General features: G+C 35.6%; 2 protein-coding genes across 2 annotated transcripts; one reads left to right on the forward strand and one right to left on the reverse strand.

Annotated features, from left to right (window-relative positions):
• Positions 1–5,813: 5,813 nt before the first annotated feature.
• Positions 5,814–12,194, reverse strand: hgh1 (HGH1 homolog (S. cerevisiae)). Its single transcript, XM_073822208.1, has 7 exons — positions 12,151–12,194; positions 10,527–11,122; positions 9,622–9,722; positions 9,334–9,432; positions 8,619–8,710; positions 8,030–8,152; positions 5,814–7,131 (listed from the first exon to the last, which is right to left on the reverse strand). Exons 2-7 carry the CDS (start codon positions 11,069–11,071, stop codon positions 6,955–6,957), a joined length of 1,137 nt encoding a protein of 378 aa, XP_073678309.1. The 5' UTR covers positions 11,072–11,122; positions 12,151–12,194; the 3' UTR covers positions 5,814–6,954.
• Positions 12,195–12,335: 141 nt separating this feature from the next.
• On the forward strand, positions 12,336–21,442 carry exosc7 (exosome component 7). The gene is made up of 8 exons (XM_073822388.1): positions 12,336–12,416; positions 12,824–12,925; positions 13,024–13,118; positions 14,053–14,218; positions 14,627–14,697; positions 16,448–16,571; positions 16,682–16,837; positions 21,280–21,442. The coding sequence occupies exons 1-8, from the start codon at positions 12,360–12,362 to the stop codon at positions 21,382–21,384; spliced, it is 876 nt and encodes a 291-aa protein (XP_073678489.1). The 5' UTR covers positions 12,336–12,359; the 3' UTR covers positions 21,385–21,442.
• The last annotated feature ends 1,237 nt before the right edge of the window (positions 21,443–22,679 follow it).

The following is a 22,679-nucleotide window of genomic DNA, read 5'->3' on the forward strand; positions in this document are numbered from 1 at the left end:
CAGTGTCACATGATTATTCTAATATGCTGATTTGCTTATATTACAGTAATATTCTTGTGGAAACCATGCATTTATTTGAAATAGAAATCTTTTGTAACATTATAAATGTTACTTTTGATCATTTCAGTGCATCCTTGCTAAATAAAAGCAATAATTTCTTGCAAAAACAAAAATCTTACTGACTCTGAACTTTTGAATGGTAGTGTATATGTGACCCTGGACCACAAAACCAGTCATAAGAGTACATTTTTTTAAATTAAGATTTATATATAATTTGAAAGCTGAATAAATAAGCTTCCCATTTGTTAGGATAGGACAATATTTGGCCCAGATACAACTATACAACAACAAAAAATTTAATATTGGCAAAATTTAAAGTTGTCCAAATTAAGTTCTTAGCAATGCATATTACTAATAAAAAAATAAGTTTTGATATATTTACGGTAGGAAATTTACTAAATATTTTCATGGAACATGATCTTTACTTAATATCCTCATGACAAATTAATAACTTTGGCCCATACAATGTGTTGTTGGCAATTGCTACAAATATACCCATGCTACTTTTGACTGGTTTTGTGGTCCAGGGTCACATAGTAATCAACATCATGCCACAAAAGCTTCTACTGAACCCGACATGCTCCTTAAAGAGACGGGCAGAAATAAATGACGTTTTGGACTTTAAACTGCGGTATTCAAGGTTGCAATGAAAATATTATTGTTCTGTCATTGACAGAAATATGAAGGCCAAACAAAAGGAGAACTTGAGCATTCAGGAAAGAGTGTGGTTTACACCACTGCACTAAACATTTCACGATCAAATCTGGTGATTTACAAACGGGCCATTTTGATGAGATGATTGGGGACAGAGGAAGTGTGCGTACACCTCTTTTTCCGTCAAAGTGTTCACTGCGCTCCTGAGATGCTCAATTGTGGTTTACAGCTGTTTAAACACAAAGATATTCTCACTGTGGTCAGTATAAGGAACCCAATTAGGCAGTAAAGTTGAACTGTAGAGGGGAATAAAAACTGGAGGAGGATCCAAGTCAGTGAACTGAGGTGCCTGCTGCAGTTGCCAGAGGTCGCCATGAAGTGGAGCCATTTGGCATCGAATGTTATTCTGGTGGGACACAGGAGCTTTATTTCCCACTCCAAACACTGGTGTTACCCTGATTTATGGGCAATGGGGTTTATGATATGAAACGTGTCAGTTTTAGGTTAAAATTCATGAGAAGGTGAGAGAGAATTCACAAATATATCACTTGTCACCACGTAAGGAACACGCGGTCGATTTGGAAATCCTTTTTTTTCCGATAACAAAATCAGCTTCTCAGGTGAACCAGCGTCACACAGCTGTACTGGAACACTAGAGAATATTGTTTCCATTGACTTTAAGTACATATTGGTTTCAAAATTACTGTAAGATGTAGATTTAAAAGTCTAAATGATCATTTGGTTTCTTTACAGGTGACGTGTTGTGGTTATATCATGATAAATCTTTTTTATTTAAATAAAACATTATGTAGTGTTTGAAAGTCAAATTCATTTTAGTGAAAGAGTTTGTTTGAACAGTTCTTAAAGCATTATATGTCTTCTTTTGTGCTGAACAATATTTTAATTATACAAATTAATAAATAACAAATTATATTATAGTTTAATTATATACATTTAAATGTTTTTAGTGTCAATTTTTAAGTTAAACCTTCATCTTTTTTGCACTAAAAAAGCATGGCTCCGGTTTTATACTAAATATTATTAATAAATCAATATTTAAAAAGTATATTGCCCCCAAGTATTTTAGAGAAGTTAGCAGCATTATGTTGTATTATTATTTGTTATTTTAGTGGGACTGTTTCAAAATAGCTTGAGTGTAGTTTACATTACTAGTTGTTTGGTGAACTAGTTTAAAAGTGTGTGCATGTAGTTTTACATGCCTTACTATTAGATGGGTGAACTAGTTTAAAAGAGCTATAATGTAGTTTTAAATACTTTAATTTACTACTAGCTTGGTGAACTAGTTAAAAAGAGCTTGTATGTGGTTTTACAAACTTTAAATTACTAGTAACTTGAAGCTTGGTGAACTAGTTAAAAAGAGCTTGGATGTGGTTTTACAAACTTTAAATTACTAGTAGCTAGAAGGATTTACATACTAGTAGCTTGGTGGACTAGTTCAAAAGACTTTGAATGTAGTTTTACATACTTTACTAATGGCTTGGTGAGTTTAAAAAGACACTAAATGTAGTTTTACATACTTTAATTGCTATTTGTTGAGCTAGTTAAAAGGAGTTTGAATGTAGTTTTACATATTCCAAATTACTAGAAGCTAATAGCTTGTGAACTAGTTAAAAAAAGCTTGGATGTGGTTTTAAAAACGTTAGCTAGAAGGTTTTACATACTGTACTAGTAGCTTGGTGAACTAGTTTAAAAAGAGCTCAAATGTACAGGTGCTGGTCATACAGTATAATTAGAATATCTTGATGAAGTTGATTTATTTCACTAATTCCATTCAAGAAGTGAAACGTGTATAATGTATACATTCATTCCACACAGACTGATATATTTCAAGTGTTTATTTCTTTTAATTTTGATGATTATAACTGACAACTAATCAAAACCCCAATTCAGTATCTCAGAAAATTTGAATATTGTGAAAAGGTTCAGTATTGAAGACACCTGGTGCCACACTTTAATCAGCTAATTAACTCAAAACACCTACAAAGGCCTTTAAATGGTCTCTCAGTTTAGTTGTTTAGAATGTATACATTATACAAGTTTCACTTCTTGAATGGAATTAGTGAAATAAATCAGTTCTGAAGATATTCTAATTATATGACCAGCACCTGTACTTTTATATACTTTCCTGCTAACTTGGTGAACTAGTTTAAAGAGAGCTTGGATGTGATTTTACAAACTCTAAATGACTAGTAGCTAGAAGATTTTATATAGGCTACTTTACTAGTAGCTTGTTGAACTAGATTAAAAAGAGCTTGAATGTAGTTTTACATACTTTAATTACTACTTGGTGAACTAGTTTAAAAAAGCTTGAATTACTAGTAGCTTGTGAACTGATAGCTTCTCCAAAACATTGTTGTACAGTCGTGGCCAAAAGTTTTGAGAATGACACAAATATTAGTTTTCACAAAGTTTGCTGCTAAACTGCTTTTAGATCTTTGTTTCAGTTTCGGTGATGTACTGAAATATAATTACAAGCACTTCATATGTTTCAAAGGCTTTTATCGGCAATTACATGACATTTATGCAAAGAGTCAGTATTTGCAGTGTTGGCCCTTCTTTTTCAGGACCTCTGCAATTCGACTGGGCATGCTCTCAATCAACTTCTGGGCCAAATCCTGACTGATAGCAACCCATTCTTTCATAATCACTTCTTGGAGTTTGTCAGAATTAGTGGGTTTTTGTTTGTCCACCCGCCTCTTGAGGATTGACCACAAGTTCTCAATGGGATTAAGATCTGGGGAGTTTCCAGGCCATGGACCCAAAATTTCAACGTTTTGGTCCCCGAGCCACTTAGTTATCACTTTTGCCTTATGGCACGGTGCTCCATCGTGCTGGAAAATGCATTGTTCTTCACCAAACTGTTGTTGGATTGTTGGAAGAAGTTGCTGTTGGAGGGTGTTTTGGTACCATTCTTTATTCATGGCTGTGATTTTGGGCAAAATTGTGAGTGAGCCCACTCCCTTGGATGAGAAGCAACCCCACACATGAATGGTCTCAGGATGCTTTACTGTTGGCATGACACAGGACTGATGGTAGCGCTCACCTTTTCTTCTCCAGACAAGCCTTTTTCCAGATGCCCCAAACAATCGGAAAGAGGCTTCATCGGAGAATATGACTTTGCCCCAGTCCTCAGCAGTCCATTCGCCATACTTTTTGCAGAAGATCAATCTGTCCCTGATGTTTTTTTTTTGGAGAGAAGTGGCTTCTTTGCTGCCCTTCTTGAGATCAGGCCATCGTCCAAAAGTCTTGGCCTCACTGTGCGTGCAGATGCGCTCACACCTGCCTGCTGCCATTCCTGAGCAAGCTCTGCACTGGTGGCACTCCGATCCCGCAGCTGAATCCTCTTTAGGAGACGATCTTGGCACTTGCTGGACTTTCTTGGACGCCCTGAAGCCGCCTTAGCAAGAATTGAACCTCTTTCCTTGAAGTTCCTGATGATCCTATAAATTGTTGATTTAGGTGCAATCTCAGTAGCCACAATATCCTTGCATGTGAAGCCATTTTTATGCAACGCAATGATGGCTGCACGTGTTTCTTTGCAGGTTAACAATGGAAGAACAATGATTTCAAGCATCACCCTCCTTTTAACATGTCAAGTCTGCCATTCTAACCCAATCAGCCTGACATAATGATCTCCAGCCTTGTGCTCGTCAACATTCTCACCTGAGTTAACAAGACGATTACTGAAATGATCTCAGCCGGTCCTTTAATGACAGCGATGAAATGCAGTGGTGTTTTTTTCAGGATTAAGTAAATTTTCATGGCAAAGAAGGACTATGCAATTCATCTGATCACTCTTCATAACATTCTGGAGTATATGCAAATTGCTATTATAAAAACTTAAGCAGCAACTTTTCCAATTTCCAATATTTATGTAATTCTCAAAACTTTTGGCCACGACTGTACATCATGTCATTGCCAGAAAATGAGAAAAGGAGACCCACTTTGCTCCAATCACACCATTTATGGACCACGATAGCAACTTCAAGGCTTTTAGCTGTTTTATTCTGGTCTGAAACATGCTTTGACCTCATATTGCTTTTCTCTTTCATATTTCAGTGGTTTGAAGATGTAAAAATTGACCTCTTCTGTGGAAGTTGGAAAGATACATCTGAAAATGTGGACCGCAGCGATGTGATGATAACCCCAGTGGACATTTATTTAAGTGCTAGTGTTATTTTGACTGATTTTAAGTAATTTGTTATTCTTCCTGGTTTGCGCTGGCCTGCTGTAGAATCTGTTTTCAGTGGCGTACATCCATCTACTTTCTCTGGGCTTCCTGGTTAATTCTCTTACCACCTGCTCAACATCTCGCCTCAATACCGCCAAACACGCCGCTCAGCAGAGGGCCTCATCAAACCTGGATCTCCACTTTAAAACTCACCAGCATGTCAGAAGAATAAATACTGCCTCGGGCACCTGTGGGTTTACAGATAAATGACTTTCAACACTGCCTTCAAAGATGTACATTTTTGTAGTCATATTCTTATGCTATTTACTATCTTTAAAATAACATTAAAATAAAAATATTTCTTGCAATTAAAAAAAAAAGTCATTTAAAAATAATAGGGTATGTCAAATGTCACCTGACCAAACCCGGAAATGATGGCGATAGACTTTTAAGGTTATCAGTTAAACGAGCTAGCCGTTTTTATTGTGGATGTTTTATTCTTTATTTATATATAGTAAAAAAAGGTTAAAAAATCGTTTATATATCAATTCACATATGTGATGGACATTGGTTATGGTCATCTTTAGTGTGTACTTTGAAGGCATCTTGAGAAAATCTTATTCATATTTAACGAGGCTCATGCAAACAGCGTGAACCGGAAGCAATGAGACCTGTTTAGCAGAAAACGGAAGTCTGTTGCAAACGTTATTTTATTAAGTAAAGACAGTCAATTACTGTCTTTCCGCTAGAGGGTCTACCTAAAGTTTTTCGCGCCATACCGAATTTTAGCATTACTGACCACCAGAACCGCAACTATGAGTTTTAATAACTATAACCTTGTACATGCATATAAACAAACGCTATTTTATTAAATAAATGCATTACACAGAACAGAACACAAATAGCGTTGGTACACGACTCTTATTAGCTTTATTATCTTACCAGAAACGCAAATATAACTTGTGTACTGGAGGTACATTATTTATTAAATCGGTCGCTTTTCTTCTAGTCAGGTCCATTTTGTTTGTATAAAACTTTTCATAACATCTTGTTTCAAAGGAGCTCTACGAATAGGAGAATATATGGCCTTGACAGCAAAGACTAGAAAATTCAACACACAACGGACGGATTTTCTCCATTCAGAAATCAGGTAAGGCTTTTAAAAACTTTGATATCCACACGAGGGCAGCAAACTACAGTTTTGGACGTGAACCTGACAGATCACTAGCTTCAAAATACTGTAATAGATTTGAAGTTATAATCTATAATGTTTTAAGTCTATATAGATTATATAGGTTTTAGGTTGAATATAACCCTGGTGAAAAAACCTGGTCAACCAGCCTGGTTTTAGCTGCTCAGCAGGCTGGTTTTAGAGGCGTTTTGGCCACTTTTCCAGCCTGACCAGGCTGATCTTAGCTGGTCAGGCTGGGAAACCACCAGCTAAAACCAGCCTGGCCAGGCTGGGAGACCGGCTAAAACCAGCTACTTCCAGCTGAAACCAGCTAAGACCAGCCAACCAGCCTAGGCTGGTTTTAGCTGTTTTTTTTTCAGCAAGGAATTTCTTTAACGTTACAAATCACCTCATTTCAAATAATATGGGATATGAAAATCATCTGAAATCCCTTTATTAAGATTTTACAGATTGTGATGGTAAAATGTCTTTATTATGAGCTCCACGATACAGCTGATGGGCACTCCAAGTCTTTAACCCAGTTAAAGGTGGGTTTTTGAGCTGGTTTGTAGCTGGTTCATGCTGATTTAGGTAGTTGACAACCCAAACTAGACCAGTTTGGTCCAGCAACAAACCACTTAAGGTTTGTATGACCTGGTCATACCATATGGTTTCATACTCAAGATGGTTTACCAGGTCTCACCTGCTAGTCAGATACATAAACCAGCCTGAACCAGGTAGAAACCAACTATGTTCTTGCATTACCATTTAGAATCAAACATTTTCTATCCATCATGATCCTCAGGAATTCAACGATGCTGGACATTCAGTCTGGATTTGTAGAAGTTAAGTTTTATTTATTGGCTTTGATAAGTGTTTATCTCTCCAGGCCCTCTGGAGATTCATTTTGATTCTTCTCGCATTCCTGCTTGTCCTTTTCCATTTGTTCCTGCTCTTTGGCGTCCATTTCCTTCAGTTTTTCCTCCACGTCGTTGGGAATCTCCACCTCCATCAGATTCTCCATTCCCGCCTCCGGCTCGTCTCCAATCAAAACCTTAATCAAAGACACACGAAATTGCACATGAAACCCTAATGGACCTCAATATGTTCCGTCAGAGTCGCATATCGAGAGAAAAGTGGTAATGACGCAGGACGGGAGCTAATGAGATGCCAGACAGCACTTCACTTTTACTGTCATTCCCAAGTAGCAATTTCGGGAAGCCAACAACATGGAAAAACTTCAGTAACTTGATAGCTGTTAAAGTCGTGTTAGTTAAAAACTGCTGCATTATGAAAAAGCACCCATTAATCCTGGATAAATATTAGCCTCGTTCGGCACTTGGCATATTAGCTGTTTTATTGACGCTAATTAAAATGGTTGGGTTAAGGCAAATAGCCGAACCACTGCTTCTGGCCTGGAGTTCAAAAGGGATCTCCCAGACGTTATGGAGAATATCATGCTTTAATAGGAGACCCTGTGACATCTTTTCCATGGGGCCGTACCCAAATATACGCCTGCCACGATGCAAGGAACAGGCTTTTTCCACCAAATTAGTGTCTCTTGCTTTTTTTGACCAAACTCATAAATCCTGGTTTTGGAGAACTGGAACTGATCTGCCTACTGTCTGGGATCTTCCAAAGCACAACAATCCACATCTACAAAATTGTTGCATGTGACGATCTTGCAAAAGTGATGCAATAGAGATGCAATCATGTAATTGGACGCAACTGCATTGATTTGAACTGGAACCTAATAATCTAATGATATGACACACTCAGCATAAAAACCACAGTATACACAAGTATTGGATAAAATTGTCTCATAATATCAACTCTCATCTGCCATCTTGAATTAGTTTCTAAGCTCAGTGCAATGTATTCTGGGATTGCTTTATCCTTGCAGGATATATGTATTGCTGCCTTAAATGTTATTAGAGGAAACGTTACTATACCTGGACAAGTTTCTCACAGGCTGAAATCACATGTGGATCCTTCTCCCATTTGTGAAACTCTCTTATGATGGGATACACGTTCTTGTTATTCATAATCTGTCGGCCCACTTTAGTAGCTGTAAGCTAAATACAAACATATCATTAAGAAACAGAGCTAAAGAATAGCTAAAACCAACATAAAAGAGTTGATGGTGATTATATACTACCGGTGCTTTTATTCAGCAAGGATCCATTAAACTGATTAAAATTGGCGGTTTTGAAGTTTATAGGTTATAAAATATTAATAAAAAATGTGTCACTCGAGATTGTAGTAATGATGCTAAAAATTCAGCTTTGCATCACAGAAATAAATTATATTTTAAAATAGAAGACAGTTATTTTAAATTGTAATAATATTTCACAATTATATTGGTTTTACTGTATTTTCTATTAAATAAATGCAGCCTTGGTGAGCAGAAAAGACTAAAAAACATTTGAAAAATCTTACCGGCCCCAAACATTTCAATGGTTATCTAAGTCAATTACTTCAATACAGGCAACACATATATATACACTGTAATAAATGAAGGATTTGAGATGCTGTTCTTACAAGCATCAGGGTTTCTAAGAGCATCTTGCGGATATCAGCATCATCTTCTCTCTTTTTATCCTCTGGCAGGTATTGCAAGTCCACCGGCAAACCTGTGAACAGTTTATAATTATGTTAAAAAGTGAAGTATTGATTGTTTTACGGGTTAAAATAGTGGTGCAATAATCAAACACTTCACCTTTAAAACATTTTTAGAAGGAAAGTGGTGCTTGCTGTCATAATCCAATCACTTCGAATAGAAAAAGCATGTCTCTTAATATTTTGGGTTTGTTCAAATCTCAAACCTATAGTCCAAAAATACTCCTATTAAAGCAGATTAAAGTATGTCACAGCTGAAGTTATACAGAGTCTGAAAGGATTTCAGAAAGGTCTTATAAGGTCACTTATTAACTAGGTTTCTGCCCTATTTTGGTCAGAAAAGCATGATGCGTAAGTGGAAAAGATGGTATATATAAAGTTTTCAAACAGCTTTTATGAAACCGCAAACTTTGAACAAAAATTCTGGCTTAGCAAATTCACAACTTCCTGCTGTAATAGTGGTATTTCCACTTTGCTCATTCCATTTTCCTTACACATGTTTTGGATAATATAATAAACATTTAACCCAAAGTGTCATCAAAACGCGTAAACAGCGCCACCTATTGGACATATGAAAGTTTTAGTGTTTCTACACTGGTGAAGCTGAAGGACATAAACCTGACTTAAAAAGCATTACCTTCATTCTCTTCCTCAGAAAGCTCCTCTGGTCCAGCTAATGGTAATAAGAGGTATGGTAAAATATCCACCGCATCACTGAGCAACCACTCATGATGCGCTGTATGGACGAAAGGCATATTTAATGAGAATGAATTCCTCTGGGATTCATTTTATGCATTGGCTTTTCTTTCAATGATGAAAGTTGTAGCAATCAAATCATTTACTCTTTACATTTACTTTATTCATTAAGCAGACATTATTGATATAGATTACTAAGCCAGCACAAGCACTGAGATAAATAACTTACCATAGTCGAAGCAGCAATTTCTAAGCGTTCCCACCACTCCTCCTCGTCTGGTGGTTGATTCCTCATACTGCGTGTATGGCAGAAGCCTCTGAATCACACACCTGTAGAAACACATATGAAACAATCAGTTATACTGTTTTCTATGCTTTTGGAGATTACCATGGTATTATAATGTTTTGTTGACCCGTACCATAATAATACCATATTTTGGAAATTTACCATGATTTTTTTTTTACACATATCACCATGTTTTTGAACATGTACTATGGTAATATTGTGGGCTTTTTTTTTTTTTTACCTGTACAATGATATCATGTCTTCGAACATGTACTATGGTAACATTGTGGGCTTTTTTACCCATACCATGAAGATAGCATGTTTTTGAACATGTACTCTGATAATATTGTGGGTTTTTTGACCTGTAGCATGATGTTTTTAGACATGTACTATGGTAATATGTGTTGTTTTTGAACATCTATTATAGTAATATTGTGTTTTTTTTTTTTTTTTTTACTCATACCATAATAATACCATGGTTTTGAACAAGTACTATGGTGATTTTTATTTGTACCATGATAATATCAAGTTTTGGATATGCACCATGGTAATATGTTTTTTTAAAACCCACTCCATAATAATAATACAATGTTTTTGTACATGTACTATGGTAATATCATGTGTTGTTTTGTTTTATAAAACAACTGTAATATAATAACACCACGTTTTTGGACATGTACCATGGTAATATCTTTTTTTCCCCACATTTAATAATACTATGTTTTTGGACGTGTATTAAGAAAATACCATGTTTTTACACATACAATGATAATACCATGAATTTGGAAATAGTACTGTAATCATTTAGTACCATAGTATTATTGCCATACTACCATAGTACAGCGTACCTGTCCTTGTCCAGAATGAAGTGTCGTGCCTCAGGCAGCTGTGTGAGGTTGGACAGCAGGGGTCCCAGATAATGAAGTGAAGCTTTCTTATTGAACCCCTCCGTGCAGAAGATTTCCACCACTTTGTCCAGTCCGAACTTCTGCTCCTGCAGAGCACTGAACACGTCTCTACACGTCCGCTTGTGTCGGCTGAGGTTGCTGAGGATAGTACAGATCCGATCTGCAAACACATACTCTGGGTCCAAGAGGTTCTGGAACAGTATGGCAAGTAAGTCCGTCTCTTTAACCAAAGGCTGGTGAAGAGTCTCGTCTGCTGAGAGGTTAATCAGGGCATGATAACAGTCCTTGACAATGGCGATGGAGAGGTCACGGGTTAGAGTCACCAAGGCTTTGAGAAAGTCTGGCTTGGACCGCAGGTACCGACACCCATCCCGGTTTCCTGTGAGGCCCAGGATGTGTCCTGTGGCCTGACCTTTGACATCAGCTCTCGTCTCCAGAGTGAGAAATGACAGAAGTTCTTTAGCTTCACCGTCACTGAGCATCATGGCTAGGTCTGTTGGCAGACTCAGATAATTGTTTTTTTTCCTTTTATTCAACTGCAAATGAAAGCATAGAGAGTTTAAGCACTAGATTAATAATAACCATAGACAGCTAGAATCACAAAATAAAAATAAATAAATATAAATGCAAGCAGCGATTACCGGGGTTCAAGTGTTTTAAGACATTTAAGCACATATGCAAAAAGACATTATGTAGCCAGCCTTTTTTTTTTTTTGCAAATACAGGTAATTTACCATAAAAATATAGTGTTTTGTAATGTTTATGACTGTTATAGCGCCAGCTGTGGTCCAATCTCCTTAAAACTTTGCACGTAGATTTCACAATATTTTGGATTAATTATTGACCTAGAGAATTATACTACTATTGTACTAATTAAAGATTAAAAAACATGGATTAAAATAAATATTACATCAGACAGTAAAGCGCTTTAATGAGTAGAAAAATTCAATAAACTAAAATCACAGAATAAAATTAAAATGAAAATATATAACATAAAATATAGATTAAAATAAATAGATAAATAAAATGTTTTATTAAAATAAGAAAATACATAATACATTTTACAGTACAGTTCTATAAAAATGTAATCATTAACTTCAATATGTTCCAAATAATATTCAGACGAATGTATAATGTTAATTTTGCACAGTATAAATTTGGTCTTTGTATAAGAAACTATACTGATGCCTTTTATTTTTTCGGATGATCATATTTGCCGCTTTTTGGCATCTAAAATATTGAAAACCCCTGCCTTAGGGTATCTCAAAGTGCTATGTTATTACCATCAATGTACCATAGTAACATTGTACAGTAGACAATTTAGATTTGTAAAGAGTCAAAATGTATTATGACGGTACAGTTTGTGCATCACAATACTGCAAAATTATAATCATAACAATTGATTACTATGTTTACAGTATACAACTGAATATGCAAAAAAACAAACCAAAAATCTGACCCACCAACGATCTACAGCTGTAAAAGCGTAATAAATATGTGGTATAAAACAAAATGATTTCGTTTTCATTAACTTTCTGCGTTTCTTGAAATAGAATATACTTACCACATTGACGATATACAGTACACATGTGCGTTAAACGTAGTTCCTGCTGTAGGAATTGACATATTCCTTATCCAATCAGATAGCACATTACGCAAATCGTCCCGCCCTCTTTTGTACGAACTGGCATATGATTGGGCGATTAAATCAAGGCTACCCCTTCCTCGCGCTTTGTGATGACGCACAGTGATGAAACTGCGTGAGTTTGAAACATGGCAGCAGTTCAAGTAAGCGAAGCGGAGAAGGTTTATATTATGCATGGAGTTCGAGTAAGTAAAATCGCACGTTTCATAATTTGTGTTTAATGACAGTACTGAGGAAGGAGTAATTTGAACTTCCTTAAAAGCTCCGCAGTCTGCATCTCATCTGATTACTTGAAGTGGTCTGTTTCATGCTGTATGGGGTCCCAGCAGATGTTTAAAAATATGAATGTATTTATAATATAACAATTTTTTTAAGGTTTACCTGTAATCAAAACCCATTTTGACAGCTCTTATCCAAGCTGTACTCTTTAGTTGTAACAAAATAAGCAGAGACTTCAAAAAGTTAGCTTTCATTCAGGATAGAAACATTTTTCTGCTTTGTGTCAATTGTACTTATGGTATCATATTAACCTTATAATTTTCTGAGACCTCAGACAAAACATAAGGAGTTAAATGATGAATATTATTAACAGGATGACCTGAGATTGGACGGACGAGGATGTGAAGACTACAGACACATGGAGATTGAGACAGATGTGGTGTCAAACACTGATGGTTCTGCTAAAATCAGTCTTGTAAGTTTAATTAAACAGTTTTATGTGTAATAATAGCCCGTGGTGCAATGCATATCTGCGTTTTTCTAAATCATTATGTCGTGTGATGTGTTTGACAGGGTCACACAGATGTTCTAGTAGGAGTAAAGGCAGAGATTGGTAAACCTAAACCCATGGTGCCAGATGAAGGCTATCTGGAGTTCTTCGTGGACTGGTGAGTATTTAAAGATTATATTTATAGGTACAAAATAGACATCTATTACATCTTATTACAGCCACTCTAACTCACCACCAGCTCCACCAGAATGGCTGTGCAAGGGCTTTTAAAAAACGTTAAAAATCATGAAGTACTGTACATGGAATTTAGACATTTGTGAGTTTAGTAGATAATGCATGTGTAGGTGTAAATGCATATTGATTTGTATTTTATTGATAATGATGCATGTTTATAGAGGGTTTGCTCTTAACGTTACGATTTGGTCAGTTACCCAGATGCATGGTTATATTGGCAATACTCGGATAGAAACAACAGCATGAATTGCATTGTTAATGTACTACTGAATATGTTGTTTTGCTAATTTATGATGTGTAAACCATGGGAAAAATGTGTGGAGTCATATAGAAAAGGACTTAGTAAGCAGGAAAGGGGCAATATTTTGACAAACTAAAGTTAATAGGTGATAAAGATACGTACGAGCAATATTAATTAAGATATTAGCCTTATATTTTCCCCACCTAACCAGAAATGATAAGAACAAACACGAATGTTGTCAAGATTCTTGCCCTGAAAATCCTGGTTATGTTTGTCCAACCACAAATGTGTTTTGTTCCTCAGACAGTTTTTTCCACTCTTCTCATTGATTTGTACAGCTTTTGGCAGTCTGTAGGTACTCCAAATGTTTTTCCTGGTCTGACTGATTAGTACAGCCCAAAACATGACAATAATTGACCATTATCAGCAGCAATAATCAGCAAAATACGCAAGTTTGGTTTGGTTCATGGCATTGTTTACATTCAATGCCACCAATATGGCCAACGCATTGTGAACACACTCTGTATGTTCATGATATGCATTCTAATGTCACATCAGTTTATCCATCATTTTGATATTAAATAGGTGTAAAATGCTTGAAATTGTGCTTTTGTAGCTCAGCAAACGCCACTCCAGAGTTTGAAGGGCGTGGAGGGGAGGAGCTTGGCGTAGAGCTTAGTAACACACTCTATAAAGTGTTCAACAACAGACACAGCGTGGACCTGCGTTCCCTCTGCATCTGCCCGGGAGAGAACTGCTGGGTGCTGTACGTGGACGTGTTGGTGAGTGACCCGGATATCTGTCCAGAAGAGTATGAATAAATGAAAAATTAAATATTTTCATCAGACATTATCCACCTTTTTCTTTAACGTGCAAGTGGGCCTATGGGTGAGACTTCCTGTTCATTAGCCACTATTGGAATGAGAAGAATACGTGCAGTAAATGGAAAAATAGTTTTTACAGCAAACCAGTGTGTTTATAATTAAGATAATACATTAAAATAATATGGTATAAACCACCAATTTGCAGTAACACTAAAAAGCAGCTAAAAATAGCTGGACATGGATGAGACCCATAAAGTTTACAAATGGCCCCGCCCACTCTTACAGGAAGAAAAAGGTGGATAAAATATTGTGATATTTATGTGCTATTGATTTATGATTCATTTAAATGTGTTATTATGTGTGCAGCTGTTGCAGTGTGATGGAAACCTGTTTGACGCCATATCCATCGCAATAAAAGCTGCTCTGTTTAATACTCGGTAAGAAACTGCATGTCTTTTTCCTTTAAATTCCCATCAAAACTGTAAGGTTTCTATCACTGAATCTTAAAACTGTTGCAGGCAGTGTCGTTTTAGTAGTGCTTATTGTTATAGTACTTATGAATATTATTTTATTTGTGTACTTTCAGTTTTTATTTTAGTCTTCATATTTTTTACATTTTTATATTTTGACTGATTTTAATTGACTATTGTTTTAGTTATTTTAGTACTTCAACTTTACTTTTTAAAGTTATTTTTAAGTTTTAAAAGTTTTTTTTTCTCACAATGCATTAATGGATATTTTTGGGCACAATTTCTCTTGGGAAAATATTAGAAATTTCATCATATAAATGTGAAAGATTGAATACACACTAAAAGTCAAAAGGTTTGAAGGTAAAATTGTAAAATATTTTTACTCCTTTTCTGTTTGAATATATTTTAAAATGTAATTTATTCCTGATATTTTTTCAGCATCGTTACTTCAGTCTGCAGTATCCAAAGATCGACATTTATCTGAAATAAAAAGGTTTTGTAACATTATACACTCTACCATTCAAAAGCTTGGAGTCAGTATAATTTCTTTTGGGGGGAAAAGAAATAGAAACAGAAATTAATACTTTTATTTGATGATAAAACCATTTATAATGTTACAAAAGATTTCTGTTTCAGATAAATGCTGTTCTTCTGACTTTTCTATTCATCAAAGAAACCTGAAAATTTTTTTACTTGGCTGTTTTTTTTTTGAGCAGCAAATCAGAATATTACAATGATTTGAAGGATCATGTGACTGGAATAATGATGCTAAAAATTCAGCTTTGAAATCACAGGATTAAATTACATTTTCAAATATATTCAAATAGAAAATAGTTTTTAAATGGTTAAAATATTTCAAAATTTAGTGTAATTTTAATGTTTTTTTTATTTTTTTGTTTTGTTTGTTAATAAATATTGTTAATTTGTTGTATTCAATTCATTGAAGCATTGTTATTACGATGTTTGGGCTTCCTTTGAGTTGCTGTTACAGTGTTAAATGCTAAATAAGTTCTAAATGATAAATATAAATCTGATATTTTATTTTATTTCAGATTTAATGAAAACAAAAACAAGTTTTAATAGTTTTAGTTTTAGTTAACAATAGTAACATTGTTTCCAGACATGGAAATATCATAAATTCTATAATTATTATATTTTTAAGTGTGCTCTACAATAATTTATAACTGTTAGTACTGTTTTCACGTGAAGCATACATGGTATATCTCAGGACTTTTCTTGTTTTGAACATATTTATTTCTTCTTAAATCTTAAATCCATTTAACCATTAAATCATACACATTCCAAGGATTATGTCAAATACAAATATATATTCACCCCAGCAGTAATCAGAATTGGGAGAAGTCATCGAAATTCAAAAAGGCTTAGTTCACCCCAAAATGAACATTTCATTAATTACTCACCTTCATGTCTCATCTTCAGAACACAAATTATTTTTGATGAAATCCAAGAGCTTTCTGACCATTCATAGACTCAAAGGCGGCATAGAAATGTAGTAAGGACATTGGTGGTTCAACCGTAATTTTACGAAGCTACTATTTAATCTAAAATATCTTAATTTGTTTTGAAAATGAAAATTAGAGTGAGTAATTAATGACAGAATTTTTTATTTTTGTGTGAGCTATCCCTTTTAATATTGTGGAAACTGAATAAGGAATGAGGAACTCATTCTCATCCGCTTTTCCCTTTTCCAAAACAGAATTCCCAAAGTGCACATATCTGAGGATGAGGATGGAGTGAAGGAGATTGAGCTGTCAGACGACCCTTACGACTGCATGCGGCTAAATGTGGAAAATGTGCCGTGTATTGTAACCCTCTGCAAGGTACAACAGAGCCAGGAGCTGTTACCCACAATGCACCACTCTCTTCATCTCACATTCACTGTGTGTTTCTGTAGCATTTTATATATCGGATATATGTGACTGTGTTTCAGATTGGTCACAGACATGTAGTAGACGCCACGCTACAGGAAAAGGCCTGTTCTGTGGCCAGTCTCCTGATTTCAGTCACACACAAAGGGATGGTCACATGTGTCAGGAAAATGGGAGGAGGAAGTCTGGACCCAGAAAGTATCTTTGAGATGACAGAGGTCAGATTATTATTATTTTTTCTAAACGTTCTTGATATTATTATTATTATTATTATTATTAGTGGTGTTTCCTAACCCTAACCAGACGTATTTAACCTTATAAATACTAACACATATAATACTCTACCACAGTGTTTTTCAACCACTGTGCCGCGGTACACTAGTGTGCCGTGAGAGATCGTCAGGTGTGCCGTGGGAAATTATTCAATTTCACCCAGGTTTCACATTGAGTAGGTAGAAATATTAAAGATCAAAAAAGACTGTTTTCATTGTGTTTGTTTGATTCCTATTCAAAACACTTTGATAAGAATGACTATATATTGTTAATTGCACTTTTTATTTGACAGAAGGAATATCATGTCGCATATATGCTCCCAAAATGTAATCTGCGCGACCTCTAAATATATTTGGGAGCATTTGTGCGCGTGCGAGAAATTGCTGTGGTGCGACTTGTTTTCATTTCTTTACAAAACTTTCGTTAGACTAACTATTGCAGAGACTTCTGTGAGCTGATGCAGTGACAGCCTCGCCGTTCTCTCTCCAATATTACATAACCAATTAAATGTAATCTTTTAATTCTTATCTTAAATTCTGATTTGAGATATCAGCCGTCAATCACTCCGTCACTGACACTGCGCTCCGCTCCGCTGAAACCAAACGTTTTTTTTGCTCCAAATGTTTCTCTCTCTCTCTCTCTCTCTCTCTCTCTCTCTCTCTCTCTCTCTCTCTCTCTCTCTCTCTCTCTCTCTCTCTCTCTCTCTCTCTCTATATCAACCTCCGTTTCGATGGGTGTGTGATGTGACTTGATTGTGATTTTTGATTGTGGACCATTAAAATCTCTTCACAATATGCTTATGAAGAAATATAGTATCGTGCACATTCTCTCAGATTAAATTCTGGCGCCTCTGCCTCAGTATATAATTGTCAAGGCATACATTCACATCAGAATTTTCGAAATCCCGTTTGTGGTCCCCCACTTTCAAATTCTTTTGTTAAATTAATGCGTTAATGCATGCTCAGCACCGCCAAGAGTTTCGTGCGATCGTCAAAACGAAACCGAAAGCAAAACACGCACGCGCATTCAAAGGCAATTATGATACATCGGGTTTAGAGAGCGACTCGCCAATGTACGCAATTTAGGCTACATAACATATCTAGGCTGTTATTAGTATGTGTGGGTTATAATAGGTTCATAGGTTGTGTATTTTTACAATAGCTCTGTATCATGCTTGAAAAAAATTGGTCCCTATTTGCACTTTGAAATTGAGAGAGTACTTTGATTATGGCTGCATTTATTGTTTGCACTTAATAGGATTAAGAAAGAATTGTGTAGTTTATTTTTTGTTATTTCAACCATAGATTGTTTAAAAATGCAGTGGTTGCCTCTAATTTAAATGGCTCTACCTATAATGGAGAGAATAAACATCTTGTTCATGTACTCATATTTTAATATATTCTTGTCCCATACTTAAGGTTTAAAATAAATATTAAAAAAAAGCCTTTTAGAATCTAGAGTCAGCCCATTTGCCCATTTTTTTACAGTTTCGATTGTTGGTGTGCCTCGTGATTTTTTTCTATTAAAAAATGTACCTTGGCTCAAAAAAGGTTGAAAAACACTGCTCTACCAGTCAAAAGTTTTTAAACAGTAAGATTTTTAATGTTTTTTTTTTTTAAGAAGTATCTTCTGCTCACCAAGCCTGCATTTATTTGAGTAAATATTTTTACTATTTAAAATAACTGTTTTATATTTAAATATATTTTAAAATGTAATTTATTCCTGTGATTTCAAAGCTGAATTTTTAGCATTTGTTTGATACGTCAGGTTTTTATATTGAATGAGACAATTCATTGGAGAATTTCATCCAGCTTGTGTTGTTTATTAGCCTGGCAAGCCAGACCCACATAAATGTAGGGTCTGGGCACTCTCCATAGACAGGGCTCAACCGGAGGGGTGGGATAAACGGTTGTCTTTCAAACTCCTCTCCACGCAATAGGATAGCGCTACAACCAATCAGAGACTTAGTCGGTCAGGTGACGTAGTCAGAGCGACGAAGATTTTTAACAAAAATCAGTGCACTGTGCAGTCTGTCAGCTAAATAATAGACATAGATGGGCACTAAACCTTTAAAAGTAAACAAAAACATGCACAGACAAATCCAAATTACACCCTGCGGCTCGTGACGATACATTGATGTCCTAAGACACGAAACGATCGGTTTTTGCAAGAAAATGAACAGTATTTATATAATTTTCTTTTTACCTTTGATACAAACCCACGTCCATCTGTCATGAGCACGAGTTTAGCATATCTATGATTCGACTCGTCACATGTGAACGCGCTTTGATGTAGTATACGCAAACACCGAAAGGGGAAATATGTAAAAAAAAAGTCCAGGATGAGTTTGCGCAAGCAAACGTAATCTTTTTCAGCTTTAAATGGGTTTGAACAACCAGGACAAGCGCAAGTAATTACCATTTTGAATAGCCGCTATATCCACAATCTCTTGTGCTGTGTAAACAATGAGTGTCGTATACACGCCACAGATCGCTTCCGGTGTTTGCGTATTCTACACCACAGCGCGTTCAGATGTAACGAGCTCCTGCTCAGGACACATGGACGTGGCTGTGTATCAAAAGTAAAAAAGTATATAAATACTGTTCAGTTTTCCACGCTTAATTCACGGAACCAGGAATTCATGTCTGACTGAACTTATGGTCGCAGGTCAGTCGTCATCATGTTAAGCCCGCCCACCGACTCGTGATTGGCCCGGTACATCTTGGATTTTTCGGAAATTTAAGTGAATTGAGAGTAACTAGACTGACCTTAGAAGCAAATGTAATTTGCTGCCGCTAGGGGCGCGTCTAGATTCTAGGCTAGTTGTTTATCCCTCTATGATACGCATTATGTTCTAACCATTAAATATTTTTTTCATCTAAGTTTTTATTACATAAAATAGCTTCAATTATTCAAATCAAAACAAGTTTTTGAAAAAAAAAAATTGGGGGGAGTATTTAGGAAAACGTTGCCATATGGCAACAGTGTACCACAATGGAAAATGGCCAAAAATGAGGTTTTCTATTAAAGTATGATTTACGTCTCAAATCAAATGCACATTTCCTTTAGAAATTGATGCATCCAATCCTTATTTCCATCAAAATCTGTCACACACAGATACAAACACACATCGTTACGGTCATTAAAGGCTAACTCATCCTCATTGACATCACATGGGAGAGCCAACTCTGCACTCTCCCTATTGCCCTTTTTGTGAAATATTGCTGTATCCATTTATTGAAAAGAATAAATAATTGTCTTATTCATACATAAATACAACTATACAACAAGAAACGCTTCAAATAAATAAATAACTGCAATCAAAATATGGATGTTACCATCTATAAATATCCCAATGGGGAAATACATTACTTCAGTTCCACTGTGGCACAGAGTTGCCATATGGCAACATATGTGACCCTGGACCACAAAACCAGTCATAAGGTTAAATTTGACAAAACTGAGATTTATACATCATATGAAAGCTCAATAAATAAGCTTTCTATTGATGTATGGTTTGTTAGGATAGGACAATATTTGGCTGAGATACATCTATTTGAAATCAGAAATCTGAGGATGCAAAAAAATCAAAAAGACTGAGAAAATCACCTTTAAAGTTGTCCAAATTAGGTTCTTAACAATGCATATTACAAATCAAAAATTACATTTTGATATGTTTATAGTAGGAATTTTACAAAAAATCTTCATGGAACATGAACTTTATTTAATTTCTTAATGTTTTTTGGCATAAAAGAAAAATCAAAAATTTTGACCCATGCAATGTATTTTTGGCTATTGCTACAAACATACCCCAGCGACTTAAGACTGGTTTTGTGGTCCAGGGTCACATATCTATTTTTCTGTAGTGGTACAGCGTTTCCATTTGCCAACATTTATATTTTCTCATTTTACAGTAAAACTATGTTAGATAATGTTGATTTGTGACTAAAAATATGCAATTTGCTAACCAAAGATGATGCAAAAAAAATCCCACTTGAGAAGAAATGTTCAGAAATGAGTGTAACAGCCATTTCTGGACACATCAACAGGTGCCCTCCGTGTGAGGGTGACGATGAGAAAAAGTGTATTGGAGGAACATTCAAATGTCATTTGACTTAAAAACAGCACCTCATTGACTACCTTAGGGCTGTTCCTTTCAATAACCATATTCCAATTTATTGTATTTATTTTTATTTTTTTTAGAAAAACGGTAGTCAGTAGAAATAAATTGTTGCCATATGGGTTATGTATCTGTTTATATAGCAAACAGACTTTTTTGGCACTTTCACATGACACCAGGTGTTTTTCACTTGTATAATAAACTCACTGATTAAACGTTTTCTCCTGGCTAGGTGTCTGTATTCACTGTTGTGTGTTCATGTTTTAGGCCGGTAAGCGTGTGGGAAAGGCTCTTCATGCGCCTCTCATGGAGCTGCTGCAGAAAGAAGAAAGTCTTGGCAAGAAACGGCAGAAAGTGGGATTCCTTGGATAGCTTTCTGTTTTTGTACCGTTTTTGTTTGTTTTTTAAATAAATGAGCTAAATTTCCTATGATGTTTGTCATGTCCTACTTAAAAACTAACACAGAATCCTGTGAGGTTATATAACATTGCTGTATTCGTTTAAATTTTTCCAGCTGTTATTTTTATGACTGAATTCAGACTAGGGCTCAGACTGGTGTGTTTAACAGATGGCTGAATGTTTCCTATATACCTTTTGATCTATTTGAGAGAAATTTGAGCATTTGAGGGTTTCATAATATCTGAACAAAACACCCAGAATCCTTAAAGGAATAGTTCACCCAAAGATGAAAATTTTGCACGATGTATGTGATTGTGTTTCTTCATTGGAACAGATTTGGAGAAATTTAGCATTACGTCACATTGCTCACCAATGAATCCTCTGCAGTGAATGGGTGCCGTCAGAATGAGAGTCCAAACAGCTGATAAAAACATCACAAAGTTCCACAAGTAATCCACATGACTCCAGTTCATCAATTAATGCATTTGGTACCTAAAAACTGTGTTAGTAATAAATAAATTCATTGTTAAGGCGTTTTAAATAAGACCTGTTGCTACCAGCTAAAATACAAATAGTCCGTAATCTGTAATATTTCTTTCTCAAGAGAAAAAGTCTATTCTCTGTTGTCATCTCACATCAAAATCCACCAACATCAACTGTTTTGCTTGTAAACAAAATCTGCATATTTGTCTTCTGATTCAGATAAGGTGACTTTTCACTGGAGAAAGCAATTTTATAAATAGAGCATTCATTTTACAAACAGTTTGATTGTTGTGGTTTTCATCAGCTGTTTGGACTTAATTTCTCCGAATCTGTTGTGACGGTCTGAGGGTGTGCAAATTTCAAGCAAATTTTCATTTATGGGTGAACTGTTCCTTTAAAGAAGTTGTTGTGTGTTGGTGATTTTTATATTTCATTTAGTCCTAGAAAGGATATTTGATTTATTTGGAAATATTAGATACATTTCTGTAATTATTCATAGACTTGTGTAAGTTCACAGGTGCTGTAGTTGTCATTTTTTCCTGTGGTGGTGTTGAGCTCACACCAGTGTCCAGCAGGACGTTTTGTCTGCCACGTGTCGTCTGAAGAAGATCCAGCTGCTGTGAGCCTGGATTTATTCCATCTCATAATGACTTTGCTTCTTCCTGTGGCACGGTAAATCCAAAACAAACAGCAGCTATCACTGCACAGATAACAATATCATTCATGAGAAGAATGCAAGATGGAAAATGTGTCCTGAGGAGACCTTAAGTGCTCCAGGACTCTCA

This window comes from Garra rufa, chromosome 17, assembly GCF_049309525.1.
Source record: "Garra rufa chromosome 17, GarRuf1.0, whole genome shotgun sequence".
NCBI lineage: Eukaryota > Metazoa > Chordata > Actinopteri > Cypriniformes > Cyprinidae > Garra > Garra rufa.

Coding starts and splice junctions, on each gene's coding strand:
- exosc7 (XM_073822388.1), top strand. CDS start 12,360: ATGGCAGCAGTTCAAGTAAGCGAAGCGGAGAAGGTTTATATTATGCAT. Junction 14,219..14,626: donor TGCTGTACGTGGACGTGTTG/GTGAGTGACCCG, acceptor TTATGTGTGCAG/CTGTTGCAGTGTGATGGAAA. Junction 16,838..21,279: donor GTATCTTTGAGATGACAGAG/GTCAGATTATTA, acceptor TTCATGTTTTAG/GCCGGTAAGCGTGTGGGAAA.
- hgh1 (XM_073822208.1), bottom strand. CDS start 11,071: ATGATGCTCAGTGACGGTGAAGCTAAAGAACTTCTGTCATTTCTCACT. Junction 9,433..9,621: donor AAATTGCTGCTTCGACTATG/GTAAGTTATTTA, acceptor TCGTCCATACAG/CGCATCATGAGTGGTTGCTC. Junction 8,711..9,333: donor TTCTGAGGAAGAGAATGAAG/GTAATGCTTTTT, acceptor AACTGTTCACAG/GTTTGCCGGTGGACTTGCAA.